Source organism: Electrona antarctica, assembly GCF_951216825.1.
Source record: "Electrona antarctica genome assembly, chromosome: 3".
In the NCBI taxonomy this organism is placed as follows: domain Eukaryota; kingdom Metazoa; phylum Chordata; class Actinopteri; order Myctophiformes; family Myctophidae; genus Electrona; species Electrona antarctica.
The window spans coordinates 37,480,602-37,506,677 of record NC_136808.1 but is presented as its reverse complement, the minus strand read 5'-3'; the positions used below and the strand labels follow the sequence as shown (position 1 = coordinate 37,506,677).

The 26,076-nt window shown below is 41.8% G+C and overlaps 2 protein-coding genes across 10 annotated transcripts in view; both read right to left on the bottom strand.

Moving 5' to 3' along the window:
- Positions 1-3,096: 3,096 nt before the first annotated feature.
- Positions 3,097-12,237, bottom strand: LOC306919770 (vomeronasal type-2 receptor 26-like; the record flags this gene model as incomplete). The annotated part of the gene is made up of 2 exons (XM_079496321.1): positions 3,097-3,985; positions 12,128-12,237. The coding sequence occupies 2 exons, from the start codon at positions 12,235-12,237 to the stop codon at positions 3,097-3,099; spliced, it is 999 nt and encodes a 332-aa protein (XP_079352447.1).
- Positions 12,238-23,416: 11,179 nt separating this feature from the next.
- madd (MAP-kinase activating death domain) overlaps positions 23,417-26,076 on the bottom strand; it is an 88,793-nt gene continuing 86,133 nt past the window's right edge. For all 9 annotated transcript variants that reach the window (XM_079497865.1, XM_079497867.1, XM_079497866.1 and 6 more), the window contains one exon: positions 23,417-25,573. In XM_079497865.1, the coding sequence (XP_079353991.1) occupies positions 25,457-25,573 (117 nt within the window). In that variant the 3' untranslated portion in view covers positions 23,417-25,456. The remainder of the gene's footprint in view (positions 25,574-26,076) is intronic.

The following is a 26,076-nucleotide window of genomic DNA, read 5'->3' as shown; positions in this document are numbered from 1 at the left end:
TAAGCCGGGATTTAACAGATATCCTGGCTTAATATATCCTGGATCAGCGATTTACAGCAATGATTTGACATACATGACATGGACACACAGTACAACAAATATAATACACAAGCACATACACACAGAAACAAAACCTTATAACCAAATATTACAAAAAGCAAAAAAATATGCCTTCCTCTGTTTAATTTACTACTTTTAAAAGACTCTTAACTGACCTCACACTAGAGTCTAGTGTGAGGTCAGTTAAGAGTCTTTTAAAAGTAGTAAATTAAACAAGGACATTCAACTTCAATTTGTTTTGACAATTATTCCATAAATGTGGAGCATACACCCTGAAGGCAGTATCTCCCAATTTAGTAGTAGTTTTTGGTACCTTCAACAAAAGCTTATCTTGTACCATAAACTGATGTATTGAGATCTAGCAGTTTTGTTAAATACAGAGGTAGTTTACCAATTAGTGCTTTATACGTGAACAGGGTAGCATGGTGTTTCCTTCTAAGAGCCAGAGAAGACCATTCTACTGACTCGTACTGAGGTATATAGTGCACAGTGATGTGTTCTGAAACCTGCTCCTGTGATAAAGCGGAGTGCACTGTGATAGATTGCGTCCAAGGGTTTTAGAATGCTGTCAGTGGCATGCATATACAGGATATCGCCATAATCAAAAATTGGCATGATTGTTGCTTGGATTATCCTCTTTCTATTCTCTTTAGAGAAGCATAATCTATTACGATAGAGGAATAGATTTGTTAGATTTTCTATATGTGTTTTAAAAGAGAAAATCCTCATTAGGCTACTAGGCCTTACACCAAGAACTCACCTAACCCCTGTTCATTATATCAGGGGAGATGCCAGAGTAAAGAAACTTGCTATAGGCCTGGTCTTCAAGATATGCGAGAAAACAGGGATACCCATGTGCCTGTCAGACTACTTTAATAGCATAAAAGACACACAGGCGCTACACCAGAAGGAGCCCCCTGCACTGATCTCATTGAACCCAACATGCATACACAACATTTTGGAAAGAACTTGGGCCCCTTCCCTACTTCCTTCACAGATGTTACCAATGATACTAATGAAGGCTCTGTTCCATTCTGGTAAAAAATAAAATCAGACCTGTCTGAACTGGTGAAGTGGTTCTGTACTGTGCTTGTGTGTGTGTGTGTGTGTGTGTGTGTGTGTGTGTGTGTGTGTGTGTGTGTGTGTGTGTGTGTGTGTGTGTGTGTGTGTGTGTGTGTGTTAGGCTGCGCAACAGTGACACTTGGTGGTGAAAAAACACCATTTCCGTGCTCGGACGGACCCAGCCAGGGACCCAGCCAGCCAGCCAGCCAGGGACACACATTGCTGGGCAATGGAGTGGCTGCACCACTCAAAAAAGAGTCAGGGTGCTGCTAGACCTTTGTCATATACTCGGTTCAGGAAAATAAAATAAATAAGACATAATCACAGATGTGCAAAGTACATAATTTCATTGAGGCATCTAAACAGCGGCAAGGTATCATTCATTTCTGTCTCGGAGGTATCGCGAGATTTGGTTGCCAGACAGGAAACGGTGGACAGTCTCGCGATACGTGGCACGTTCAAGCTTGTGCTCTTTTAGATACCTCTATAAAATTACACAGTGTACACAAGACACATCGAAAAGCAACACAGCAGACAACTAGAAGAAGTGCCCCTCGGGGCACAGTTCTCCACCAGGATTGATATTTGGATAAAATCTGAAGGACTAATATAAAAAAGAGTGTTGCACATAAATGGGCCTCCTGGTGGCGCTCGAAAAGGCAGAATTGAAAGATGCAGGCCAGATGTTTTTCCTTGGGCCGTAGGGAGTGTGCACACAACGTTTTGTGCCTACAACGTTTTATGCAGATCGGTGCATGTAAAGACGTGCCTTGGTCTGTTATAGCGCCACCATGAGGCTGATTTGAAAAATGTCAAGTGGAGACAGGGTTGCAATATGCGTGCACAGTTTCACTGCACTCAGGCCCTGCGTTCATGATTTGCAGCATTTCACGCACAGCAGGAGGGAAGCAAGGAATGAGCAGGTAGGCAGAGAAGTTTAAATAGCCTCTGATCAGGTAAAGAGTGCATGAGACTAGTCACCTGATCAGGTAGGCACGCTCACGAGTTGTCTGCCTGAACTTAGCTACACAGGCTGTGCATCATTTTTGCTTTAATGGTTTATTTTAAAACATCCTCCCCAATAACAGCATTTTATTATTATTTATATATTTGCTTATTACATGTAATATTATTACATGCTTTTTGTACATAAAATGTGAATTCTATAAATACCTGATCTACAAGCTCAGAACGGGGCTGTGATGGATTATGGTGGTGTCGCTCATCCAAATAACTGATCTACAAGCTCAGAACGTGTGGCTCGTAGATCGGGTATTTGGGGCACGCAACGGGGCTGTGATGGATGGTTCATGTAAATTGTGCCGGCAGGTGTTGTTGGCCTGCTAAACAGCAGAAAAGCTGTACGTGACTCATGACCAGAACATTGACACACTGCTGAATTAACTCTACTAAATAAATATAACCTGTAAAGTCCATTTATAACAATACAGTACTGGCTAGAAGAATAATGAATTGCATTTGTATATAAACATATTGTCGCTGTCGGTCAGAAACCAGCCATCTCCATATTTTTTTAAATAAATCAGTGCTATCAACCCATTATGTTCACGTAGTTTTTTTTTATACAAATAATGAACCAATGAAAAGTATTTAAAAGCGCTTCTGACGAAACCACTCAAACCACCTAACTCCAACTTGTGGAGATTGTTTTGTCCATCATTGATTAGAAAACCACTGTCTATAGTAAAATGAACATTCAAATGTTAAGTGTAACCTCAGCAACCTGAAAAGGCTAGACACAATTAAGGACACCAGCTATATAATACATGACTAACTGAGGAGTCAACTTTAAATTCTCTTTACTTGTGCAAGTTTGATTCTTTGTTGTTTAAAAATAAAAAATCACACCTGTGTGAACTGAGTGGTGTAAGGTCTTATATAGCCTGATCAGCTGTGGTCTGACGTAATGTCTGACGTACCATGCTCATTTTTACTGATGTTACTATACTGCTGCTATGGCTTGGCTCGGCCCATGATGGACTTCTTAGTGTTTAGTTCAGGTCTCAGCAGCATGGTATAGCACTTTGGGCCAAACAATGCCAACAATAAACCAAAACTAGATGCTAAAATAGCAAATACCTCCACTACATCTGCATATTTGCCTGGAGAGCTGATATATGCTGGGATGAAGCCTATCCACACGGCACAGAATATCAACATGCTGAAAGTGATGAACTTAGCTTCATTGAAGTTGTCTGGAAGATTTCTTGCCATGAATGCTAGGACGAAGCTGAGGATTGCCAGTAAACCAATATAACCCAGTAACACTGCAAAACCAACTGTTGATCCCACAGCACATTCATAGATTATCTTATCACTTTGATATTCAGTATTTTTATGAGGAGTTGGTGAGGCAGACACAAGCCAGGCTGTGCAGATTATTGCCTGGATGAAAGTAAGAACCAGAACTGTTCCTCGCTGCTGCATAGCACCGAAAAACTTCATAATGTTCAGACCCCCAGGCTTGGAGGCCTTGAACACAGCCAACACCACCATAGTCTTTACCAGGATACACGAGACACACAGCACAAAGCTGATCCCAAATATTGCATGTCTCAGCTGACAAGTCCAGAGTCTGGGACGGCCAATGAACAGGAGTGAGCACAAGAAACATAGTTTGAGTGACATCAAAAGTTGGAAGCTGAGTTCTGAGTTGTTGGCACGTACCATGGGCGTGTCTCGATGATGGACGAAGATTCCCAGGACAATGGCACACATAAGTGTGCCTACCAATGAGACGGTTGTCAAGGAGATACCCAGGGCCTCATGGTAGGAGAGGAACTCCACGACCTTAGGGACACAGTGGTCACGCTGGGGATTGGGCCAGGATTCATCTGGACAACTGGTGCACGTAGTCGAGTCTAACAAGGAGTGCAAGGTTAAATGGACAGCATCGCCCCAAAGATAAACTACAGTACATTGCTACTAGCTTTCATTCATTCAAATCGTGCACTTGGTGACAAGTTTTAGATTTTTGGCATGGTGGTAGGTATGGTTATAAGGTTTTCAAAAACCATCGCAAACGAGTTGGGCTCGCCCCCTAGTGGTCCAGTTGTAATGAATCCAATTTTAAATGGGTCAGTATATGGTTACAAATCAAAATAATTTATAAAATAGATTTTCCAATGGATTAGTATTGGGTATGCTAAATGACATACAAAAAAATTGGGGAAAAATTACTGGAAAGGCGTCCACGGTGGCTGCAGTGAGCTTAAAATGCCTATAAACTGGGATTTAATACATACAAAATCAACAATTATGCACTTGGTGACAAGTTTTAGATTTTTGGAATGGTGTTAGGTATGAGCATAAGGTTTTCAAAAACCTTCGCAAACGAGTCGGGCTCGCCCCCTAGTGGCCCGTTTGCAATGAATCTAATATTAAATGGGCCAGTATATGGTTAAGAACCATAATAATTGATAAAAGGAAGATTTCAATGGATTCTATTAGTATTGGGTATGCTAAATAACATACTATAAATGTAGGAAATAATAACTTCTGGAAAGGCATCATTTTCAAGATTGCGTCCACGATAGCTCCAAAATGCCTATAAAGATGGGATTTAATATGTAAAAAATCATATCAATCATGCACTTGGTGACAAGTTTTAGATATTTGGCATGATGTTAGGTATGGGCATAATGTTTTAAAAAACCATCGCAAACAAGTTGGGCTCGCCCCCTAGTGGTCTGTTTTCAATTAATCCAATGCTGGCCTATTTAACATAGGATTCATTGCAAACTAGGGGGAGAGCCCAACTCGTTTGCGATGGGTTTTGAAAACCTTATGCCCATACCCAACACCATGCCAAAAATGAAAAACTTGTCACCAAGTGCATAATTGTTATGATTTTTTTATGTATTAAATCCCAGTTTATAGGCATTTTAAGCTTGCGGCAGCCATCGTGGACGCCATCTTGAAAATGATGCCTTTCCAGAATGTATTTCCCCCCAATGTTTTAGTATGTTATTTAGCATACCCAATACTAATAGAATCCATTGGAAAATCTCTTTTATCAATTATTTTGGTTTTTAACCATACTTTAAATTTAGATTCATTGCAAACAGACCACTAGGGGGCGAGCCCAACTCGTTTGCGATGGTTTTTGAAAACCTTATAACCATACCTACCACCATGCCAAAAATCTAAAACTTGTCACCAAGTGCACGATCTTGTTGATTTCGGACGAATTGGGACCCAGCTATACATAATTTAAACCTACCAGTCTCATTGCTGATCTTTCCCTCAGAACAAGCAATGCAGTCAAAGCAGCAGATAGGTTCCCCTTTCCTTCTGGCCAAACGGGTTCCAGGGAGACAACTCTCACTGCACACTGACCGAACAGGCTACAGAGGAAAGCAACAGTGATCAATTTCAGTCTAAACCTAGAAAAGTGTGCTCCTTGGAGCACATATAGAGTAATCAGGCTGTGGGTTGGGTCATGGGTTGCGGCCATCAGGGCACAAGGACGATTTGGGTAACAACATATGGTGCAACTTTATGCAATTGTAATTTGTGGCCCCTCATTCAAATTTGGGGTAGATTTTTCATAAGGCAGTCATAGCCAATCGGCATGTAATATGAAAAATCTGAATGATGCATGTTTATTGCATGAACCCAGAGAAATGTGAACCGATATGTGTGATTAAAAAGGTAGTAGTAGGCAAAAAGTGTGATTTAAAGAGAATACAAATTTGGAAAATCTAGTTAGGCAGACATGTTTTCGGCAGGATCTAAGGAATCCAGGGGGACATTCTTTTGATTGTACAACCTACAGTTCAATAGTTACAGGCCAAAATGAAGCGCCACCTTGAGGCTGAGTGGAAAAAGTGTAAAAAAGTAGTTGCAGTGTTTTCCTTGGCCTACTGGTCCAGCGTTGTCCAAGATTAGCTACTCACAGACTGGACAGGGACGAAAGAATTATCCCTGCCTCTCAGTCACATTATTAGCTCTAAATTAGCTATTGTAGAAAGTGAAAGTGACCTTTGTGGATTCACGGTTCCAGAAGATTTTGTCTTCATCAAGGATGAGTTGTTCACCTGCGGAGACCGACTTCTTGAACACACCGACATTCTGAAAGTTTGTGCTTCCGTCAGGGAGCCACGCCCAGTTTACGACATCATAGATTGGTAAGGCGTCACCATTCTCATCAAATGATACATCATCACCAAATGATGTGGTGAAGTTGACCTTTTCCAGGTAATACATAAGCTAGAAATTGTGATGAGCAAAGTTATGAAGCGCAAGATACTGCATACAGTATATGATATACATAATAGTTATAAGGCCCTTCCACACAATCAGATTTTTAAGAAGAAAAGAGAATGGATGGAAATTTAAAGGAACACACATTTCTCTGACCTCTTGCATACCTACTCTGGAATTGCTGTCCGACGAGTGGAATAGTCCATTTCTTTTGCTTTCTTTTTGCTGTTTTTTCGTATGTGTTAAAAACGGATTGACCAAAAAATATATATATCACATCGTGGGGCTCTGTGTGCAAGGCAGGGCAGACTGAAAGCTTCTGTGTAACTTGCCTTACTGCTCCTAATATAACGCTAATAAGCATTTACTGTCAGGACATTACTATACATCACTATAACTATAAGACAATACCTTTTTCATCCGATAACAGCATGTCCTTTTCTTTTCTCATGCTTTATTATTCAAAATTGTAATCAAACTATAAATACAAAAGGTAAACTGTGAATTAATATCACACCTGCCATGGCTGTATTGTCTGTAAAGTGGCACAGCTGTGCCCAGTGAATGGTCCTCTTCCTGGCACACACAGCAACATGTCATGGAGGGCATGGGCCAGGGCATACACAGCCTTGTACACATTATACACGTTTCTGAGGTCAGACACATCGTAAAAGTTATGTACTGTTCCTAGGTCCTCTTGTCCAGTGCACGCCCGTCCACCGCCATCCACCCACTCTGATGGAAGGGGTGGAAATTTACACTCAAATGTGTGCTCCCAAAACTGCCTCACCTGAGGAAGCACCATCAAGACTGAATGTCAATTTATTATACGTTGCATAGAGTTTTGAGCATTCATACTGTCTGAAGTGTCAGGAAGTGAACGTGAGCTCCATGGCAAAGGAGCTTACTCCTTTTTTACCAAACAATCAGAGTTTATTTACTTAAAATGTAATTTAAATTTAAAGCTTTACTTTACGGCGAACGGGAGGCCGACGGGCCAACCGGGGCCCACGGAGGGCTGGCAATCGCCACCCCATCCTCCAATGACGCGTTTTGCCCCAGTAGCCAGGGGCTGGGGGGAGGCACTTTTTCTCCCTTGTTTGGGGGGGAAAAGAAAAGGGACCCCGACTCGGCCATGGCCTCCGGAGCTGGAAAAATGGGCGCTACCCGCTCCGTTTTTCTCACTTGTACTGTAACATTATATATTAAAAGATTTGCACACATTTTCAAAAATAGCAGATCTACAAGCTCTGCTATTTTTGAATAGCCAAAAGCCAATAGTTTAAGAGGTTACAAATACCACAGTACATACCATGCTATGTCCATGTATGAGGTCTGGGTCGTTGTCAGGATGTGTTCTTAAGAAGAACTTCTTGAGACCTGGTATCTCTCCACGACGGATGGCAAAACCTAGAGTCCCTCTCACGTATGGCATGTACTTAGGAGACTGGAGTACCCTAAAGTGTGCCCAGTACCAAGTGGCTATCCACTGCAGACCTGTCACATTCTGCTTTACCACCTATCAAATATATGCATAGGAAAAAAGAGATTGCATTCAACAATCAGTCATATAGCAGTGAGACGTGTGAATGCTTATAGTACTAGCGATTAAAGGAAAAAGAAAAAGAGAAAGTAAAGTAAAGGAAAAAAAATATTTTGCTGAGCTTGATGACCCTTAGAAAGTAATCAAATTGCATTGCAATTTAAATTACAATTACATTGTAATCTATTTTTATTCTTCACTTCAATATACAAATGCTTAGGCCTGTCACAATTATTACATAATCGCCTAATCGCAATTTTGAGATTATTTGAGATTTGGAGATATTCACTATTATTTTTGCATAATTGTCAATTGTTTCCATGTTGTAAAAAAATAATCAAAAAGGGCAGAAATAGCATAAAAGCTTACAACACGTCACTTCATGACGTGTTGTATGCTTGTAGATCAACTATTTCCGCTATTTTGGAAAGAAAATAATAAAAAAATAATAAAAAATATCAAATGTGTCAATGATTTCTTTGAATTAGTCACATCTGCCCTGTGCAATTTGTGATTTACGAAGCCTAAAAGGCAAATACAAATTAAACGTTCCAAAGTTCCATGCAAAAAACACAATTAAATTGTTTAATTAATCGTCAATTTGATGATTTTCCAATCGTCAAATTCGTAATCGTGACAACCCTACAAACCGTAGGTAATTTAAATATGAGTACCTAAATGAACATGAATCATTATAAGGCCAACCTCTTCCAAGACTTTGATCATATGGGTCCCGTATACAAATGGAACGACCACCCGAGCTGTGGAAGTCTTCATCACAGTGACAGTCCTCTGGAGGTCAGCCGGGTCACCCCCCCACAGGTTATACGACAGAACCTCCACATAGGCCAGACAACCCAGACCAGACCGGGTCAGCTCAGACATGAATTCCTGGGCAGGATTTTTGGAACCGTCATGATCGATATACACCACTCCTACCCAGGTCCATCCAAACCTCTTCAGAACCTGGAGCACAGCTCTCACCTGATTGGGATACAGAATGTATGGGATAAGCAATGGTTGACGTACTCAAGATTTTAAGTAAAAGTAGACAGCAATACCACAGTATAAAACAATTATATATAAGTAAAGGCCTGTGTTCAGAAATTATACGGTAAAAGTAACATTCATCAAAATGTGTCAACCTTGAATGATTCATCTATGATCGATTAATCATAGGATCTATGAACGATGAATATCACTTAATGAATGTTGTATGACAATAAACTAAATCTGCCAAAGTAACTAATAACTAAAGTTGTCAAATAATTTTAGTGGATAACATTTGCTTCGTAGAGTAAACAAAACCTGTGCTCATGAAAGGTGTTGTTACTTTAAAACAATAATTACGCAAGTACAATTATTATTCATCAAAATGATTGCTTGAGTACGAGTAAGGAAGTATCTCACTTCATACAATCTGATGTATTGCTTAAATAATCAAAACATAGATACATTATGGGCAGTATTATGCGTGTCTTAAGTACCAGGTATTATTACTTAACTTAAGACCTGGAGGCATGATCAATGCCATTTGGCTATTCTGAGTGGCCAAACAGCATTGACCACGCCTCCAGGTCTTAAGTTAAGTCATAAGACATGGTACTTAAGACACGCATAATACTGCCCTATGTGTCTAACAAGTGTTGGAAATAAACAAAAAAGGTGTCATGTGTAAATAAAATGAACATTGCGAAACCTATCTTACAAGTACAATGTAACTACCCACATCTGGTGATTACTCTCACTAGGTGGAGGTATTTGTCAAGTGTGCGAACAAGAACTACTTGATAACAACATAATTTGTGAGGCAGTTCACCATGAAGGAGTCATTTGGGATTGTTCTAAAGAAGGACGGGAACTGGTTCCTCTCACTCAGACAGGAGCAGGTGGCAGTATAACTGATCTGCCAAAGACACAACATATCTGTTATAATATAATATAATATAATATAATATAATATAATATAATATAATATAATATAATATAATATAATATAATATAATATAATATACCACATTGTTATGAGAAATGTCCCCCTATACAAGTTACAGTTTAGTCATTTAGCGGACGCTCTTATCCAGAGCAGGGTATGACAATCACATACAGAGACGTGGTAGTGCCTCAAGCAACTAGGATCCCAGCTAAACCTGAACCTAACATGTCTAAACAATATTCTTAATAACAATATTCTAAATAACAATCTGAACATTGAAACTATCTATACATGTGGCACACCATGAACCTATCTAAATAACATGCTATCTATTCTAAATTATATTCTTAGCATTTGTGGTCAAGAAAAACAAAACATGAGAACGAGTGTGTCTGCATAGTGTAGATAGGTATATGTATGCATTGCATATCATGGTCAGTCGTTCGCAGCGATTGAGAGAGAAGAGAGAGCAGGACAAAGAGGGGGGAGAGAGGAAATAAAAATCTGTGTTGTGTTTTGCTGCAAAGCAAACACACGTTGACAATTACAATTAACCTAGTCCCCCCTTTCTCTCTTTCAATGGTACAATGTTATACTACATACAGCATTCTATAGATCACACACACATAGCTTATAGTTGTGAGGGAATTCAATAAAACAAAACAAAAAAACTAAGACATTACATCTGACCACAGGTCTGGCCCGACTCGGGCCATAGTATTCTATTTCTAACTCATAGGTTTAGGCTAGGAATCAACACAGACCTGTTGAAAAATAATTATAATACTAATGTAAAAAAAAACATTGCTCATCAAGTTTTTGATTTCACAAACCATTAATCTTCAGGAATTCTTATCTGTGTTCAATGGGTTATTTCTGTATTAATTAGTCACAAGTTCTGGTTAATATTATTAGTTAAATATGTATAAAACCCACAGCCAGACCTTTCAACCTGGTCTCCCTATTTTGGACAATAAGTAAGGTAAATAATTACACATAGAATGCAGAGAGACAGTATAGAACCACTAGGAACCTAGAATATGTATAAACAATATGCTTTCTAAATTTCAATCTGAAGGATATCAGGTAAACCATGAACCTAGCATCTATCTAAATAATATGCTAATCTAAATTGCATTCTTAACATTTGTAGTCCAGAAAAACAAACCTAAGAAACAAAACAGGAGAATGAGTGACCAAGATATGTATGCATATAGTAACCATATATCGGTCACTAGATTCAAGTGAAAGAGAAGATGACAAGAAGGGGTACAGAGAGAGTTTAGTGCCAGGGTGTGAGGTGTAGTCTGAAGATGTGAGTCTTCAGATTAGGGCAGACAATTGGGAGTGAGTCTGCAGTTTCCCCTACAAGCAGAGCATGCTGAGCGGGGAGAGTGGAGCGGGGAGAAGAACAAAAACACAATTCACCTTGCAGCGTTTGCTGCAAAGACAATTCACCAGGCATATCGGTGTCGCATGGAAACCTTGTATGTCCAAAACTATCACTTTTCAGGAAATGGGAATGAAAATAGTCGGTGTTCAATGTAGTCATATAATTTAGCCACAGGGTATTGTTAATAATGTATTAACAACATTGTTAATACATTCAATAAATAATTATGCATACAACTCACTGACATAAATACTTACCAATTTCAACTTGGCCTCCGTATTTTTAACAGGTGAAGATTCTCAAACGTAAAAATAAAATACAATTTTAATAGCGAACAGACAATCTACAAGCTCACAAAGTGGAAAATAAATAGATGCAAGGGTTCTGTCTGACAGTGGTGTGGTGATACTGTAATCAAATAGCCTAAATTAAACATACTGTATATGCAATCGGTGATGGTAAAGGACGTTTCAAGTGCATAACTTACCGTAGGCACTCTGTACAAACTTAATATTCTTTGTATCTCAACACAACTGTCTGAGGAAGCTGCACCCACAATTGCCAGAATTGGAATGGTGGACCTAACGCAGCTCTCATTCATTTGATACACTTTATCGTCCCCGCTGACCAATTTCATTGCTGCAGGGAGACCTCCAAATGGTAAACAGCTATCATAGATACTATATCCCAGAGTCACATTGGGCAGAAGGCTGGGGTTTCTGTTGATCTCTGCAATGGCAAAAGCCATGGTCTGGCACCACCTGTACGCTTGAATGAGATAACTACACAAAATGCATGCACTGTAACGTATTTATCTTCGTAAGAAATACATCGACTGAGTTTATGGTACCATCTATCAAAACAAGTTCCCTGTTCTCATGTTTGCTATTGTAGTTGTGATACTCACCCTTTGCAAGTGGGGTACTGTGGCTTGGAGGTGAAAGACGACTCATGGTAGTCGGGCTGGTAGTAGAAGGGAAACATGCCACCCAGAACAACGTCGCCGGCCTTGTACATTTGGCTCAGACTAAACTGTGCCTGTAACTCACAAGAAGAGGAAGGCGAGGAAGACAAAGCAGAGAATGAACAGAACAATATCATGGTCAAGTACAGGTATGAAAGCAGGTGTATGTCTAGAGAAGCCATCATGACTGCCCTCCTCTGTCTGACTGCTCCTTTGTCCAGTTGTTAGGTTTTATACACAGTGCTATGCCATGCCCTGTGTGGACATAGGGCACTACGTAATGCTTCACAACACCCATCTCTTTCAGAGGCAGGGCTTAACTCACTTATGCTTAACTCACTTGCAGTCGCAGAGGTGGACAGTAACTTAGTAAATGTACTTGAGTACTTTTTTATACTTACTCGAGTACATTTCCAAGACAAATATTTGGAAATGTATATTTTAAGAGTTACAAGGTCTTATAAATTAATTGTGAAAACATTACAGCAATTCCTTGATATGAAAAATAATACTTATATTACTAATACTTACAGTTCAGTCAGACAACTCTTACAGTGAATTTAGAATATATATTTATCCTACTATAAATGCGCCACGTCTCTGTGTGCGTGCATGTGTGTACGGTTGTAATGCACTCGAGAACCGTTTGCCAATTGATTACTTAACCAGTCCACTTTTCACAGTCAGTTTGCACTCTTCAGACACAGGCAGACAGACAGATCCATATGGGACACAGACAGACAGTTAAAATGGGCGCTATGACAATGGGTATTATTAGGTTCCCAAGTTACATCGTTCCCAAGTAGGCCGGTGGCCAACGGGCATGTACAGGTCTAGTTGAGCATAATTGAGCATAGATATATGAAGCGTAGATTGGCGTCAGGGCTCTGTCCCTATTCATTCCCTGTAACATTAACATTTTAGTTAAATTATAAGCCAAGTAGAATTACAGGGAATGAATAAGACCCCCGTGTAGGGTGATCTAGAAACAGAGCCTGTATACAGGTGGATGCTGGGGAGGCGGTGGGATTTGCAAAAACTTCATGAGCAGCAGGTTAGCAGCAAGCGAGGCAGGGAGACAGCAGCAGCAGGAGAGAAGCCAGGAATGAGCAGGTAGGCAGATTTAAATAGCCGCTCTGATCAGGTAAAGAGTGTATGAGACTAGTCACTTGATCAGGTAGGCGCGCTCACGATCGAGTTACCTGCCTGAACTAGCTCTGCAGGCTTCGCATCATTAAGTGGATTTTAAAAGCAAGTCCTTTTTTATTCAGTAACATTTTGACTGAGCTACTTTTAGTTGTAGTGGAGTAAATTTGACTGCTCACTTGCTGCCGAAGACCCTGCCGTCGGATATAGCGGAAGCGAGTGTTGCCTAGCAACGGGGATGCTGCTAGACGGTGGATATCAGGGAGACCATTCTGAATGAATAAAAAACAAGAAATTATCACATAGTGATTTGTCATGTGAAAGAAGTGCTGTCTCCGTTGTGATCTGCCCCCCATATTAGTATATGATTATTGATTATTATTGTAGTAACGTGTATGTTTGTGTGTCACAATCTCGTGCTTCGCGGCCGTTTGCGTGCGCTTGTTCTTCGTTGTGTTCTCCCCCCATATTAGTATGATTATTAGTGTAGTAACGTGTATGCAGCCGCGTTTGGTTTGAAGTTATATCGAGTGATGTTCGAACATTGCAAACGTGTCTTCCCCGTCAACCCGTGAGTGTGACTGTGAGTGATCATGCTTGTCTGCTGCGTTGCTCTGCACTGTCTCAGACAATGTGTTAGTCTGCAGTCTGCGTGGCTGCCTGGGATATATGCCTCTCCCCTTCCCATTGCCCAGAAGCCGCTTTGCCGTCACATTGGCTAGAAGCAGCCAATCATGAGGTTGTTGCCAGTGTTGGCAACTGTCGTGACAGGAATAAGCTAACCAACCTCACCAGGCAAGCAACTGTGGGAAAAAAACAATCCAAGTTTTGCTGGAAATAAGCGGACTTGGCAACCCTGGAGTCGACTAGGTCGTGAAAGGTCGTCTACATTTCACATATGTCAGGTTTTCACCTGACAAAAAACAAAGACGCTTTCGGCAGGGAGTGCCGTTGGGAAAAAAGGACGTCAAAGATGTCTTTGTCAGGGTATGGCTTAACTCATTAACTGCCAGAGTTTCTCTAGATTAGTCTGCCCACACCGCCAGCGTTTAAGACCCACAGAACATTTCGCTCCCGACCATGACCTAATAAACATCCCAAAACAAAGACGTGTCTCTACTTAAAGGTATATTCAGTGATTTCACTTAATTCAGATATCACTTTTTTTTTCTTTTTTTTTGGATAATCCTCCCTACTATAGAGTGTGCTGACCTGGGGTCAAAAAAACCTAGTTTCGGTTTGGGCTTTGGGTGGCAAAGCCTTCATCCAATCAGGATGAGAGGGGCCTTCCTCCAATCATCTGATCTACATTAGATCAGATCAGGTTGGATTTATTTAGATCGTTATTTCCAGGTGTACTCTTCTTTTGAAGTCCTAGAGTCACTCACAGGTTGGGGAAGAGCGTCCTCTATCGTAAAAAACTGAAAACACCTGACAATCGATACATCAATGGCGGTCTGCACCTTGGATTGAGAAGGCAATGGCAGTCAAGTTGCGCTTAATTTGTCTACAAGTCACCACTCCGTGGATTCTTTGATATAACCCCCACACATACGTGGCCACTTTGATTACTTGATCTCCACGAGAGAAGAAGCAGACGTGTGTTATCTTGTCATTTGAAAAAACAAAAAAATACCTGTATATATGCAGAAATAGCAGGCTACTTAGCGTTGTCCACTTACAAACATTAGTAAGAATGAGAGCTGGTCTTACGAGGCTCCTCTCTGGATCGCTGCGTGTTACTACGCACAGACTAGGAAGCACAGCAGCTGATCTGCTTGCATTAAATCCAATCTTGTCGGAGGAAACGCTGGCATGCTGTGGTCCATTACAAACGTACAAAATCTGACGTAGTTGGAGGACACACTTGGGTGTGGTCCCGGAGTGACACGTCGTGACAGCGTCTTCCGACCGTGGCTGGGGTGGTGGGGGCCAGGTGATTAGTGCAGTCTTCTAGAGAAACATGGCAATCGAGCCCATGTGGTTCACGTGGTCTGGGCATGCATGTGCATGCACATATTTGTGTGTGTGACGTCTTTAAGATAAGACTTTACTAAGATAATTTTACAATATCTATATAATAGCTAAATGTTTCTTGAATGAGTTTGAAGGTGCACTATGTGCCTTGATACTCATTTATTAATCTCACTAATACTGTAGTGATGCCTTTTGTCCTCATACTGTATCAACTTTGAAACTCGGGTGACCGTTAGCTTGAAATTAAATCCATACTTTTGCAGGATTTCTTTTCCTCAGTCAAGGTGACTGGGCAGCATAAAATAATTCACACCGATGGTGCGCATGGCCTCCCCACATTAGCTATTGAGTTCTCAGGTAGGCCAAAGCAGATCCCAGTTCAAGCATGTCTGTAACTTAATGCCATGTAGTATTTCATGTAGGTTTCAACCAGTTCAGGACTTTTAATATATATTTATCAAAATATAATACTGAATTGAGCAACGTAAAATGTCTCGTTTGTTCACATAAGTCTGAACGTAGACGATAAAATGGCCAAAGGATATACAAATATCCCTTTAATATTTGTGATGCATTTTACTGGAAAACCAACTTGTGACACGGTACCTGGCTTGTAAGGTACTTCACCATGTTTATCTAATTAGTGTGGTTGCCTATAGAGCACCGAAGTCTGACGTCACTTTCAGTAGAGGGCACCAACACACAGGTTCGTGTATTTTTTTATTTGTATTGAAATCTCCATAGGGCGATTTTATGTCGTTTCATATAAGAACTGTGTTTGAAAAATAAACCGACCACCCCGGCGTTTCTGTCAGGGGAGTGGCTGTGCGTCGTTAATGATGTCCATTCATATTTGATACAGCCAGTTTCTAGAGAAAATGGAATTAATGTGACCGCAAAAGCCTTGAAACTACATATGAATGCAATGTCGCTGAGCATATACGTCACGCCCAGCTGTCAACATATTGCGTTCCTGAGATTCCTCGTTGACGTAAGCTCAGCTGGTGGTGACTCGACTCGTACTAACCACGATACATTATATATCAATAAAATAAAAATAAACGTAATTAACGTTCAGTTTCTGTTGTGCGACGGGCTGCGGGCAGAAGCAGCCTACCCGGAAATGTAGTCTCTGGGTTGTTTGGCTCGTTTCTAACGCTTATTTTATTACTCTTTGGGTATATTTGTACATTTCCACCTTCAGTCGATGCTTCATATCCATATGAGTGAAAAGGCCGGGGTGATCGGTTTATTTTTCAAACACAGTTCTTATATGAGGCGATCTAAAATCCCCCTATGGAGAGTACAATACTTGTAAAAAAATACACGAACCATGGGACTGGCGCCCTCTACTGATAGTAGAGGGCAGTGACGTCAGGACTTCGGTGCTCTATAGGCAAGCAGACTATTGTTATTGAACTCCAGCGAGTGCAAATTGTTTAAAAATGTTTAAATCGTGCAATAATTAACACTCTATTCTCCCCTCCGGTTATGCACTTTGCCCTCATCTAATAATAATAATAATAATAATAATAACTTGGATTTATATAGCGCCTTTCAAGAAACCCAAGGACGCTTTACAAAACAAAAAACAAAACAAACAAACTAGTTGCCAAAAGCCAGAGTGAACAAATGTCTCTTCAGCTTTGAGGGTTTGTGTAAACACAAATATTGTGATTGGCCGGAATTTATGATTATAAGAGCGCCCCTCACTTCACACGGGTGTGATTTTGTTAGTGGTACATAGCCAGAATAAGTCATCCCTTGTGTCCCCTAGAGCAGTGGTTCCCAAACTGTGGTGCGTGCACCCCTTGTGGTGCGCGAGCACCTTCTAGGGGGTGCGCGACATGAAAAGTCTAATGGTGGTGCTATGGTTTTATTTTAAATATATTAACATATTATGCCAATATATGGCCTATGCTGCATATATTATGCCATATTCAGGTTCATATATGTGGATAAAAAGGAAATATATGTCTCTATATAGCTTACGCAATTTATATTTCCATGTGGGGGGTGCATCAGCTAGGTCGGGAGGTAACAGGGGGTGCACCAGTTAAGTCGGGAGGTAACAGGGGGTGCACCAGTTAGGTCGGGAGGTAACAGGGGGTGCACCAGTTAGGTCGGGAGGTAACAGGGGGTGCACCAGTTAGGTCGGGAGGTAACAGGGGGTGCACCAGTTAGGTCGGGAGGTAACAGGGGGTGCACCAGTTAGGTCGGGAGGTAACAGGGGGTGCACCAGTTAGGTCGGGAGGTAACAGGGGGTGCACCAGTTAGGTCGGGAGGTAACAGGGGGTGCACCAGTTAGGTCGGGAGGTAACAGGGGGTGCACCAGTTAGGTCGGGAGGTAACAGGGGGTGCACCAGTTAGGTCGGGAGGTAACAGGGGGTGCATCAGCTAGGTCGGGAGGTAACAGGGGGTGCACCAGTTAGGTCGGGAGGTAACAGGGGGTGCACCAGTTAGGTCGGGAGGTAACAGGGGGTGCACCAGTTAGGTCGGGAGGTAACAGGGGGTGCATCAGCTAGGTCGGGAGGTAACAGGGGGTGCACCAGTTAGGTCGGGAGGTAACAGGGGGTGCACCAGTTAGGTCGGGAGGTAACAGGGGGTGCACCAGTTAGGTCGGGAGGTAACAGGGGGTGCATGGCCAGAGGTTTGGGAACCGCTGCCCTAGAGGAACAGGGTGTTTGTCAGCTCTAGAACCTGGAAAATTACCAGTGACACTTCATTCAACTAGAGAATGATGTAATGTCTCGGCTTCATACTGGGGTGGTGACAGTATTGGTGTCTAAAGCAGTGGGCGTAGCTTTGTGTTCTCGCCGGTGTTGTTGCAACCTTCTTGCATTCAGTAGAGTCCAGACGTATCGGTAGACACTAGGCAGACATCTCTGATCGTCCAGACTATACCCAGGTGGGTACAAATTAAACATTATAGCTCCAGTGATGACACCTGGCCCAGGGGTGATGAAATAGTGGATCAACAGGTGCAACGTTGGAAAGTAATTAATTTCCAATAAGATGAGTCGCTGGAGATGGTTTCAAAACATGCTAACATAACAATGTTCTTGATACAAAAAACAAAATAACCCAAATGTAGATTTCCACTGGTAAAGACCAGTGGGTTTCGTGTAGGATTAGGTCATGAAGCATTAGTCATTGGGACAATTAATCAAAATATGATTATCTGTGATGCACTAAACCAAATAACAAACACCAAACTTAGTAGTATGTGTGTGTGTGTGTGTGTGTGTGTGTGCGTGCGTGCGTGCGTGCGTGCGTGCGTGCGTGCGTGCGTGCGTGCGTGCGTGCGTGCATGCGTGTCTTCCACTAGGGTTGCCAACTAGCCCAAGTTCAAACACCCAGCCAGGCGTCCTTCATTGCCAACAAGTCATCAGACCTGTCTGAACTGAGTGGTACTGTACTGTACTGTACTGTACTGTACTGTACTGTACTGTACTGTACTGTACTGTACTGTACTGTACTGTACTGTACTGTACTGTACTGTACTGTACGTCAGAGACATGACACACAGAGGCATCCAGCGTCACAGCCTGGGCTAGGTGATTGACGGGAAGTATGTTCCAACCTACCTGCTTGATCAAGTGGAATACAAGTTGGGCGGTGAGCGAGATTAACCACTGTTATTCACAATCCCATTCTATGTGATATCTGTGAATTGAAGTTTGAACTGATCGTTATGTATGTCTCTGTTTTCCAAACCCAGACATCGTCGGGGCACGCGGCGAGGCTGGCAACCTATAGTGCATGCTAAACCTGTCATGGAGTAAAGCACAAGGAAATGGAAAAGGAGGAAATCCTACCCGAGTACACGAGTATATGGAAAAGCATACCTGTCCTAGCTTCGGAGGAGTACAAATACTCTACAGGCTGAGTAGAAATACTTACCGTGCAGATACCTTACCCTTCTCCTGTAATCTGAGTTGTATTGATGATTAAGAAATCTACCTTAGTTGAACATTTATCAAAAACGTACTTACGTGATTTGAACGGGATGCACACGCAGACAGACACACCAACGGACTTGCGGAAACAATGGTCGGACATGCGGTGGAAGATGCACTGCTCCGTGGTTGTGGTTAGGGTTAGGTTAGGGTTTGAGGTAGGTTGTCGCAGGCTGCACATACATACAATTCCCATTGTTAAGTACGGTAATAAACACATCAAGTGGCTCAAATATGAGCATGATAAATGTGCAAAAAGTGGTAAATGATTAGAAATAAACTGTAGAGCATCTGAAACCGCAGTGAATAATTTCACCTATACATTCTAACATGCTGGACGGACAGTGCATATTCATAATCACCATCGTGAACGTTAACAAAGCATGTGTGCCATCTCTATGGCAACAACTATGATCATTGGATGTACAGTATGAATCATACATATGCAATATGAAGTCAAAATATAACCCTAACCCTAACAGCATGTGGATGACTGTTTCATCCAATCCAACAAAAATATAATATACATACATAGCACATGCTTAAGAGGGCAGGATACTTTGTTTTTTGGGCTCGGCCAATCAGAAGAGGGCAGGTTTTTGGGCCAGGGACAATCAGCAGAGGGCAGGGTTTAGGGCCCGGCCAATCAGAAGAGGGCAGGTTTTTGGGCCTGGCCAATCAGAACAGGGAAGGTTTAGGGTCCGGCCAATCAGAAGAGGGCAGGTTTATGGCCCGGCCAATCAGAAAAGGGAAGGTTTTTGGGAATGTCCAATCCGAAGTGGGCAGGTTTAGGGCCTGGCCAATCAGAGGAGGGCATGTTTTTGTGCCTGGCCAATCAGAAGAGGGCATGTTGACCTATATGGGCTTGCCCACTTCCAACCCATGCAAGTTAGCCCACATGTAGACCATGTTGGACCTACATTGGCTTGCCCACTTCCAACCCATGCAAGTTAGCCGACATGTAGACCATGTTGGACCTACATTGGCTTGCCAACCCATGCAAGTTAGCCCGCATGCAGACCATGTTGGAACTACATGGGCTTGCCCTCTTCCAACCCATGCAAGTTAGCCTGCATGTAGACCATGTGGGACCTACATGGGTTTGTTTGCCCACTTCCAACCCATGCAAGTTAGCCCACATGTAGACCATGTTGGACCAATATGGGCTTGCCCACTTCCAACCCATGCCAGTTAGCCCTTGTGTATACCACGTGGGACCTACATTGGCTTGCCCACTTCCAACCCATGCTCAGTTAGCCCACATGTAGACCATGTGGGACCTACATTGGCTTGCCCACTTCCAACCCATGCCCAGTTAGCCCACGTGTAGACCATGTTGGAACTACATGGGCTTGCCCAAGTCCAACCCATGCCCAGTTCAAGCCCATTCCCACTTGGTACCCATGTATCCCACATTGAAACCACATGGGCCCCAACTGGGCGTGCTGGCTGGGTGGTCCTTTTCTCCCTGTTGGATGGAAATATGAATTAACCCTTTACCCGCCTGTTGGAATCCCTTGCAGTGACTCTTACTTACCTATGAAGATTTAAGTTGAATTAAAACCTACCTTGGAATCCAGCTACGATGACAGCTCCCCCTTCCTGTGGAAAAAATAACTGCAAGCAGCGATAAGGTGGGACCAAGAAAGAAGACAATACGGCAGGGTTCCCCAATTAATTTTCCTCAAGGGCCATATTTTGACTAGGGAACCAGGCTGGGGGCCGAGTTCGCACGAGCGAAAAATTGGGTTTTTTATTTTTTCATTAATTAAAAATTGTTCTCAACCAGTGGTCCGGGGACCACCAGTGGTCCTTGAGGGGGTGCCCAGTTTGACATGCATAGGCTACTGACCCCCATTTAATGCCATTTATATCTGGGACACCCCCGAAAACAAAACAAAAAACTTTATTTTTTTTGGAAATTCTTCCAGGGGCCACAAGGGGGCGCTCCGCGGGCCGCAAATGGCCCGCGGGCCGCCTATTGGGGAACCCTGCAATACGCAATGAGAACAATATGCACAAATAAGACTCACAGGCTAGGTGTCGGTACCCGGATTAGAACACACAACCTTGTGGTCCAAGGGCAAGAGATCTACACGGAGACAATCAGTTACTTCATTGTAAACAGCAAAATCATTCAGCTTTTGATAACAATTAAGTGTGTCCTGGTTTATGGGATCATTGTCCATTATACTACAGCGTGTTTTGCTGTAAATTCTTTCACGTATAAACTTCTCTTCAACTGGGATTTCAGATAATGGTCCATACATTGTGTGTAGAACGTTTAGTTTAACGCAAATTGCTCAAAAAAACAGGCAGAGAGTCAGGTATAAGCATTTTTTAAACTGCTTAAATCTGAGGACGGAGCTGTCAAAGTGACAGATGTGTTCCTCATGAGTCAAGTAACATGTGGAAACAACTGCCACAGCTTTTGGCCAAACGGGGCCTGAGTTATGCCTGTTTAAAGGTTTCATTTACAAAAAATTGCCATAGCTCCCCGTTTGACCAATTGGAGTAAGACTGGTTTCAGTGATATTTGGCATGACCCTCTACCATACTGTAGTTGCATAAGCATATGACACTGCATGTATGTATTAGGGGCAGAAGAAGAATTTTCACAAAACAGCAATTTTCATTGGATCATAAAACGATCATTTCACTTAAAAAAATGTACTACGATTTTTTTTCCGTATAGGTCCAAAGTTCAAGTGTAGAAGTTTTTGTGCATTTTGATCAAAGATCCTGGGTGGGAGGAGATAGATTTGAACTGTTTTTCATATAATTCAAAATGGCAGGTGATCTATAGGTCAGAGGTCAAAAGGGGAGGAGGAGGAGGAAAAGGAGAAGAAGAACAAAAACAATAAGGGACCAAAATCTCTTCGGGACTTCTTGGTCCCTTAATTAACCAGGAAGAGGCGCCTGCCACGGGCGGCTTTTTGCCGCGCCTTGACGCCCAAGTGTGCTTACACCTAGAGAGAGAGGAGTGTGTGTCAATTGAATACAGCTGCAGAGCATCAGCAGAGAGAGAAGCATTAGTGCTCCTGTATGCCACAATTGAAGGTTTTTCCTACACTACCATGTCTGAAGTAAAATCAGACAGAAGTAGCATATGTGCTTAAGTTTTTTTCAGATGTCAAAAATGTCTGAGATGATGGAACGGTGATGGATGATGATGGTCATGGAAGGGAAACCTTCTGAAAGCTTAATGGCAAAGATAATCAACTTCAAAATATATATAAAAACAGTCAAAATGACCTCTCAGACATGCTAGTGTCTGAGAGGTCTAGTGCATGCTAATCTAAGTCTAATATAAGTCAGAATACTGTAACCTTCATTGCAAAAGCTGTATTAAAAACAATGTTTGAATTAACATCTAGCAGCTTCATTCATATTTGTTCATTGAGTTGTACAGAGCTTTGACAGTGTTTACAAAGATTCACTGCTATTAAAGGAGAATGTTGGTACTTATGTCTGCAGTGTGTCAGGCTCACCAATAGATGGCGTAATTACCTCAGACTATGGGCGAGAGACAGAACCTGCATGAAAATATGAATATTGTTGTACACTACAGCTATGTCCAAAATAGTTCCTTTTCAGGAAATGGGAAAATTAACCTGTATTCCAAAGGATCCTAGTACTTTTCATTGATATAAAACAAACCCACAGACAGACTAGACCGCATTCACTTTATATTTTTGCCTTTTCCCCCCAAAAGTGGAGAAAAGCCAATCTCCAATCTCACAGCGCATTGAGCTTTATTAACTAAAAAAGCACATAAAATATAAACAAAGTATTGTTTTTTGCCCGCCAGCGACTTGTGGATATTCAAGATAGAATTACAAACAAAAACTCTTAAAGGTTTACTACAGTCATTATTGCACTACACATCTATATCAACAGTGTTTGCTGGTGTTAATTTGATTCACGACAGTCTGCACACGGTACTGGGAAACTGTCAGAACTCTATACAAAAGAGAAGAATATTTTCTTTCTCTGTAGGAAGGAGAAAAACATTTTTTTTTCTGGGTTAAGCACACCATATGACAATCAGTATTCATAAGTCCTACATACATTGTGCTCAGTGGTGACTTTTCCTCCACTCAGAAAGTCGAAGGATTTCTTCAAAAACGAGTAATGAACAAGTTGAGGCTTCAGCTGGGACAACTTTATTAGGATATTGCCAAAGCTGTACATATTCTATAAATACTTTTCTTTTTTCAAATACTGAAATATTTACAACCTGACATCTCGTGTCTTCCCTCTCTTTACAGCAGCAGACGGGTACATTAACAGGATGGGCCTTTAATAATAATCCACTTTCACAAGAAGTTATTTAACTCCGATTGCAAGAGTTGTAAGTCTAGATTAATTCCCACGGCATTTGAAGATGCCTTGTTTCTTAATAGTTTCTACTTATTCCCATGAATGACAATGGTGTTCTGCTAAAATAACATCTTGTGGACATCCTATATATTAAGCTCCTTTTGAACATTTTAAATCACTAAAAACAAGAGCCCCATTTTGAACATTAAAATAAAAAACATACTTCCAGTGATAGAGCTGTACTGATATATTGCTGATCTGGAGACAATGCAGACAAACGTGAACCCATGCACACACACTCACACCTTGAAACTCAGAATGAAACAGCAATGGGTCAAATTGAACAGTTGCAATCATTACAGTACAGAAACAACATTAAGACTCAATGCATCGCCTCGTGGACACAAACCACTACAGCAGAGCTCGACACAGGTTTACACAAACTCCAAACACAGTCTTATCATCACACATACAGTAAGTATATTTACTTCAGTCAAGATAGAAAAACAAAGAGGGTCCTTTCTTACAATCTTCACTCTGTGAAAACACAGAGTTAAAAACTCATTAAAACATGGATCTGGCTATGTTTAATGAATATATGTATTGCACATCTATCTAGTGATTTTGTTTTTTAGAGAAATGTACAGCATTTTTGTATTTATATATATATGTTCTATCTTAATAACAACATGCAGTTGAGTACAGCGGATGACACACTTTACAGTGGAACTAGTACAGTATCGTGGCTTCACAAGGCAAGCTAGAGAGAACACACACATCATATAAGACCACTCACAGTATCTCAGGGTTCAGAACAAAGAAACCTCTACAAAGCGTTTACATGCGGCTGTTCTGGTTGCATTTATTATACAGTAGCATTTCACAATGTTGATATCCTGCCTTAGAGAAGAACGCCTTTCTAAATGTTTCCCCAGTGGTGGACAGACTGAAAATGTGCACACGCACGCGCGCACGCACGCGCGCGCACACGCGCGCACACGCACACGCACACACACACACACACACACACACACACACACACACACACACACACACACACACACAAACCCACACACTCATACGGAGAGGGGGGGTGAGGGCCAGTGTTAATTTTGGCAGCAACTTTTAATGTAGTTTTAGTCAGTCGTTTGAATACAATTCCATTTAGTTTTAGTCACATTTAGTAATCTGAAATGTTTAGTTTTAGTCAACTAAATCTACAGTTGATTTATACTAGGCACCCTAACATTTTAGTCTAGGTTTTATTTTGTTGATGAAATTGTCAATATATTTAGTCATAGTTTTAGTCTCCATATTTATGTATTTATTCCTATTTTTGTTGCTTGTCGATGAAAATCAACACTGGTAGGGGGCAGAGGTCAAAGGTTGGCTCTGTTAACCACATGACCTCTTTGCCATAACAAGTGAACATTCTGCCAAAAGAGCCGTATCTTACAAGCTCACAACAAGCTTCGTGAGGATGATCGGCCATCTTCTGCAAAGAGATTTGAGATAGAGGGGGATCCACGTAAGGACCCCTGGGGGACAACTGTCAAGGAAGTCGTGCACGTTTGTGCCTGTTCATTAACGCTCCTCCAAGGGTGGGATCACAAAGCCGCGTCAGACGGTTTACGGCGACGGGACGGGGTTGCCAAAGCGTTACACGATGCCATATAGACGAGACCAAACGGGACAAAAGCAGGCATTTTAAGAAGGAACAATTTTCTTACACTTTACATACAAGGTCAAAGGGGAGAGAGGTGTGTGCTTAGAATACAGAGAGGGATTGTCAGAGGTTTGTATGCAGGCCGTCGCAGACAGAGAGGCACACAGAAACTAGCTGGGGAGGGGTCTCGGGGACAGGAGACTAGCTGGGGAGGGGTCTCGGGGACAGGGGCTTGGGTTTGCCGGCGTCTCCCTCCTTCCCCTTCACAGCAGCCACGTAGGAGAACAGGCAGAGGACCGAGTAACAGATCTGATGCGCCTGGAGGAGGAAGAGAAGACCACGTGAGGTTCTACGTCTCTACCGTTCCATATCTGCACCGTTACTAGGGCTGGGCAAATTAACCGAAAGATCACAGAACCGACAGACAACTTATCTTCCTCGCGTATGTTAATCGGGTAATCCAGAAGCTTTTTATAAAATCCTTTTAAATTAGCTATTTATCAACAAATCAATATTTTGCCTACAATTGGCAAGTCTGATTAACCGCTTTACCCTGTATTATACTTGGCATGCACAAATAGTGAAAATGGTCGATGCTATTTTCCCAGTTTTTAATAATCATTCATTAATCGTAATCAAGGCAAAAGCTTGAAAGAATGGTAAAACTGATTTGAAGTCATATCACCCAGCCCTGGTAGATGCTGTAGTACACATTTTAAAACATTAAAGGACGACTTCACCCATTTTCAACCTATCTTCATATCATCTGTTCTTGCTAATGTTCATGATACAATGGTACCATGGCACCCGCCCCTTTATAC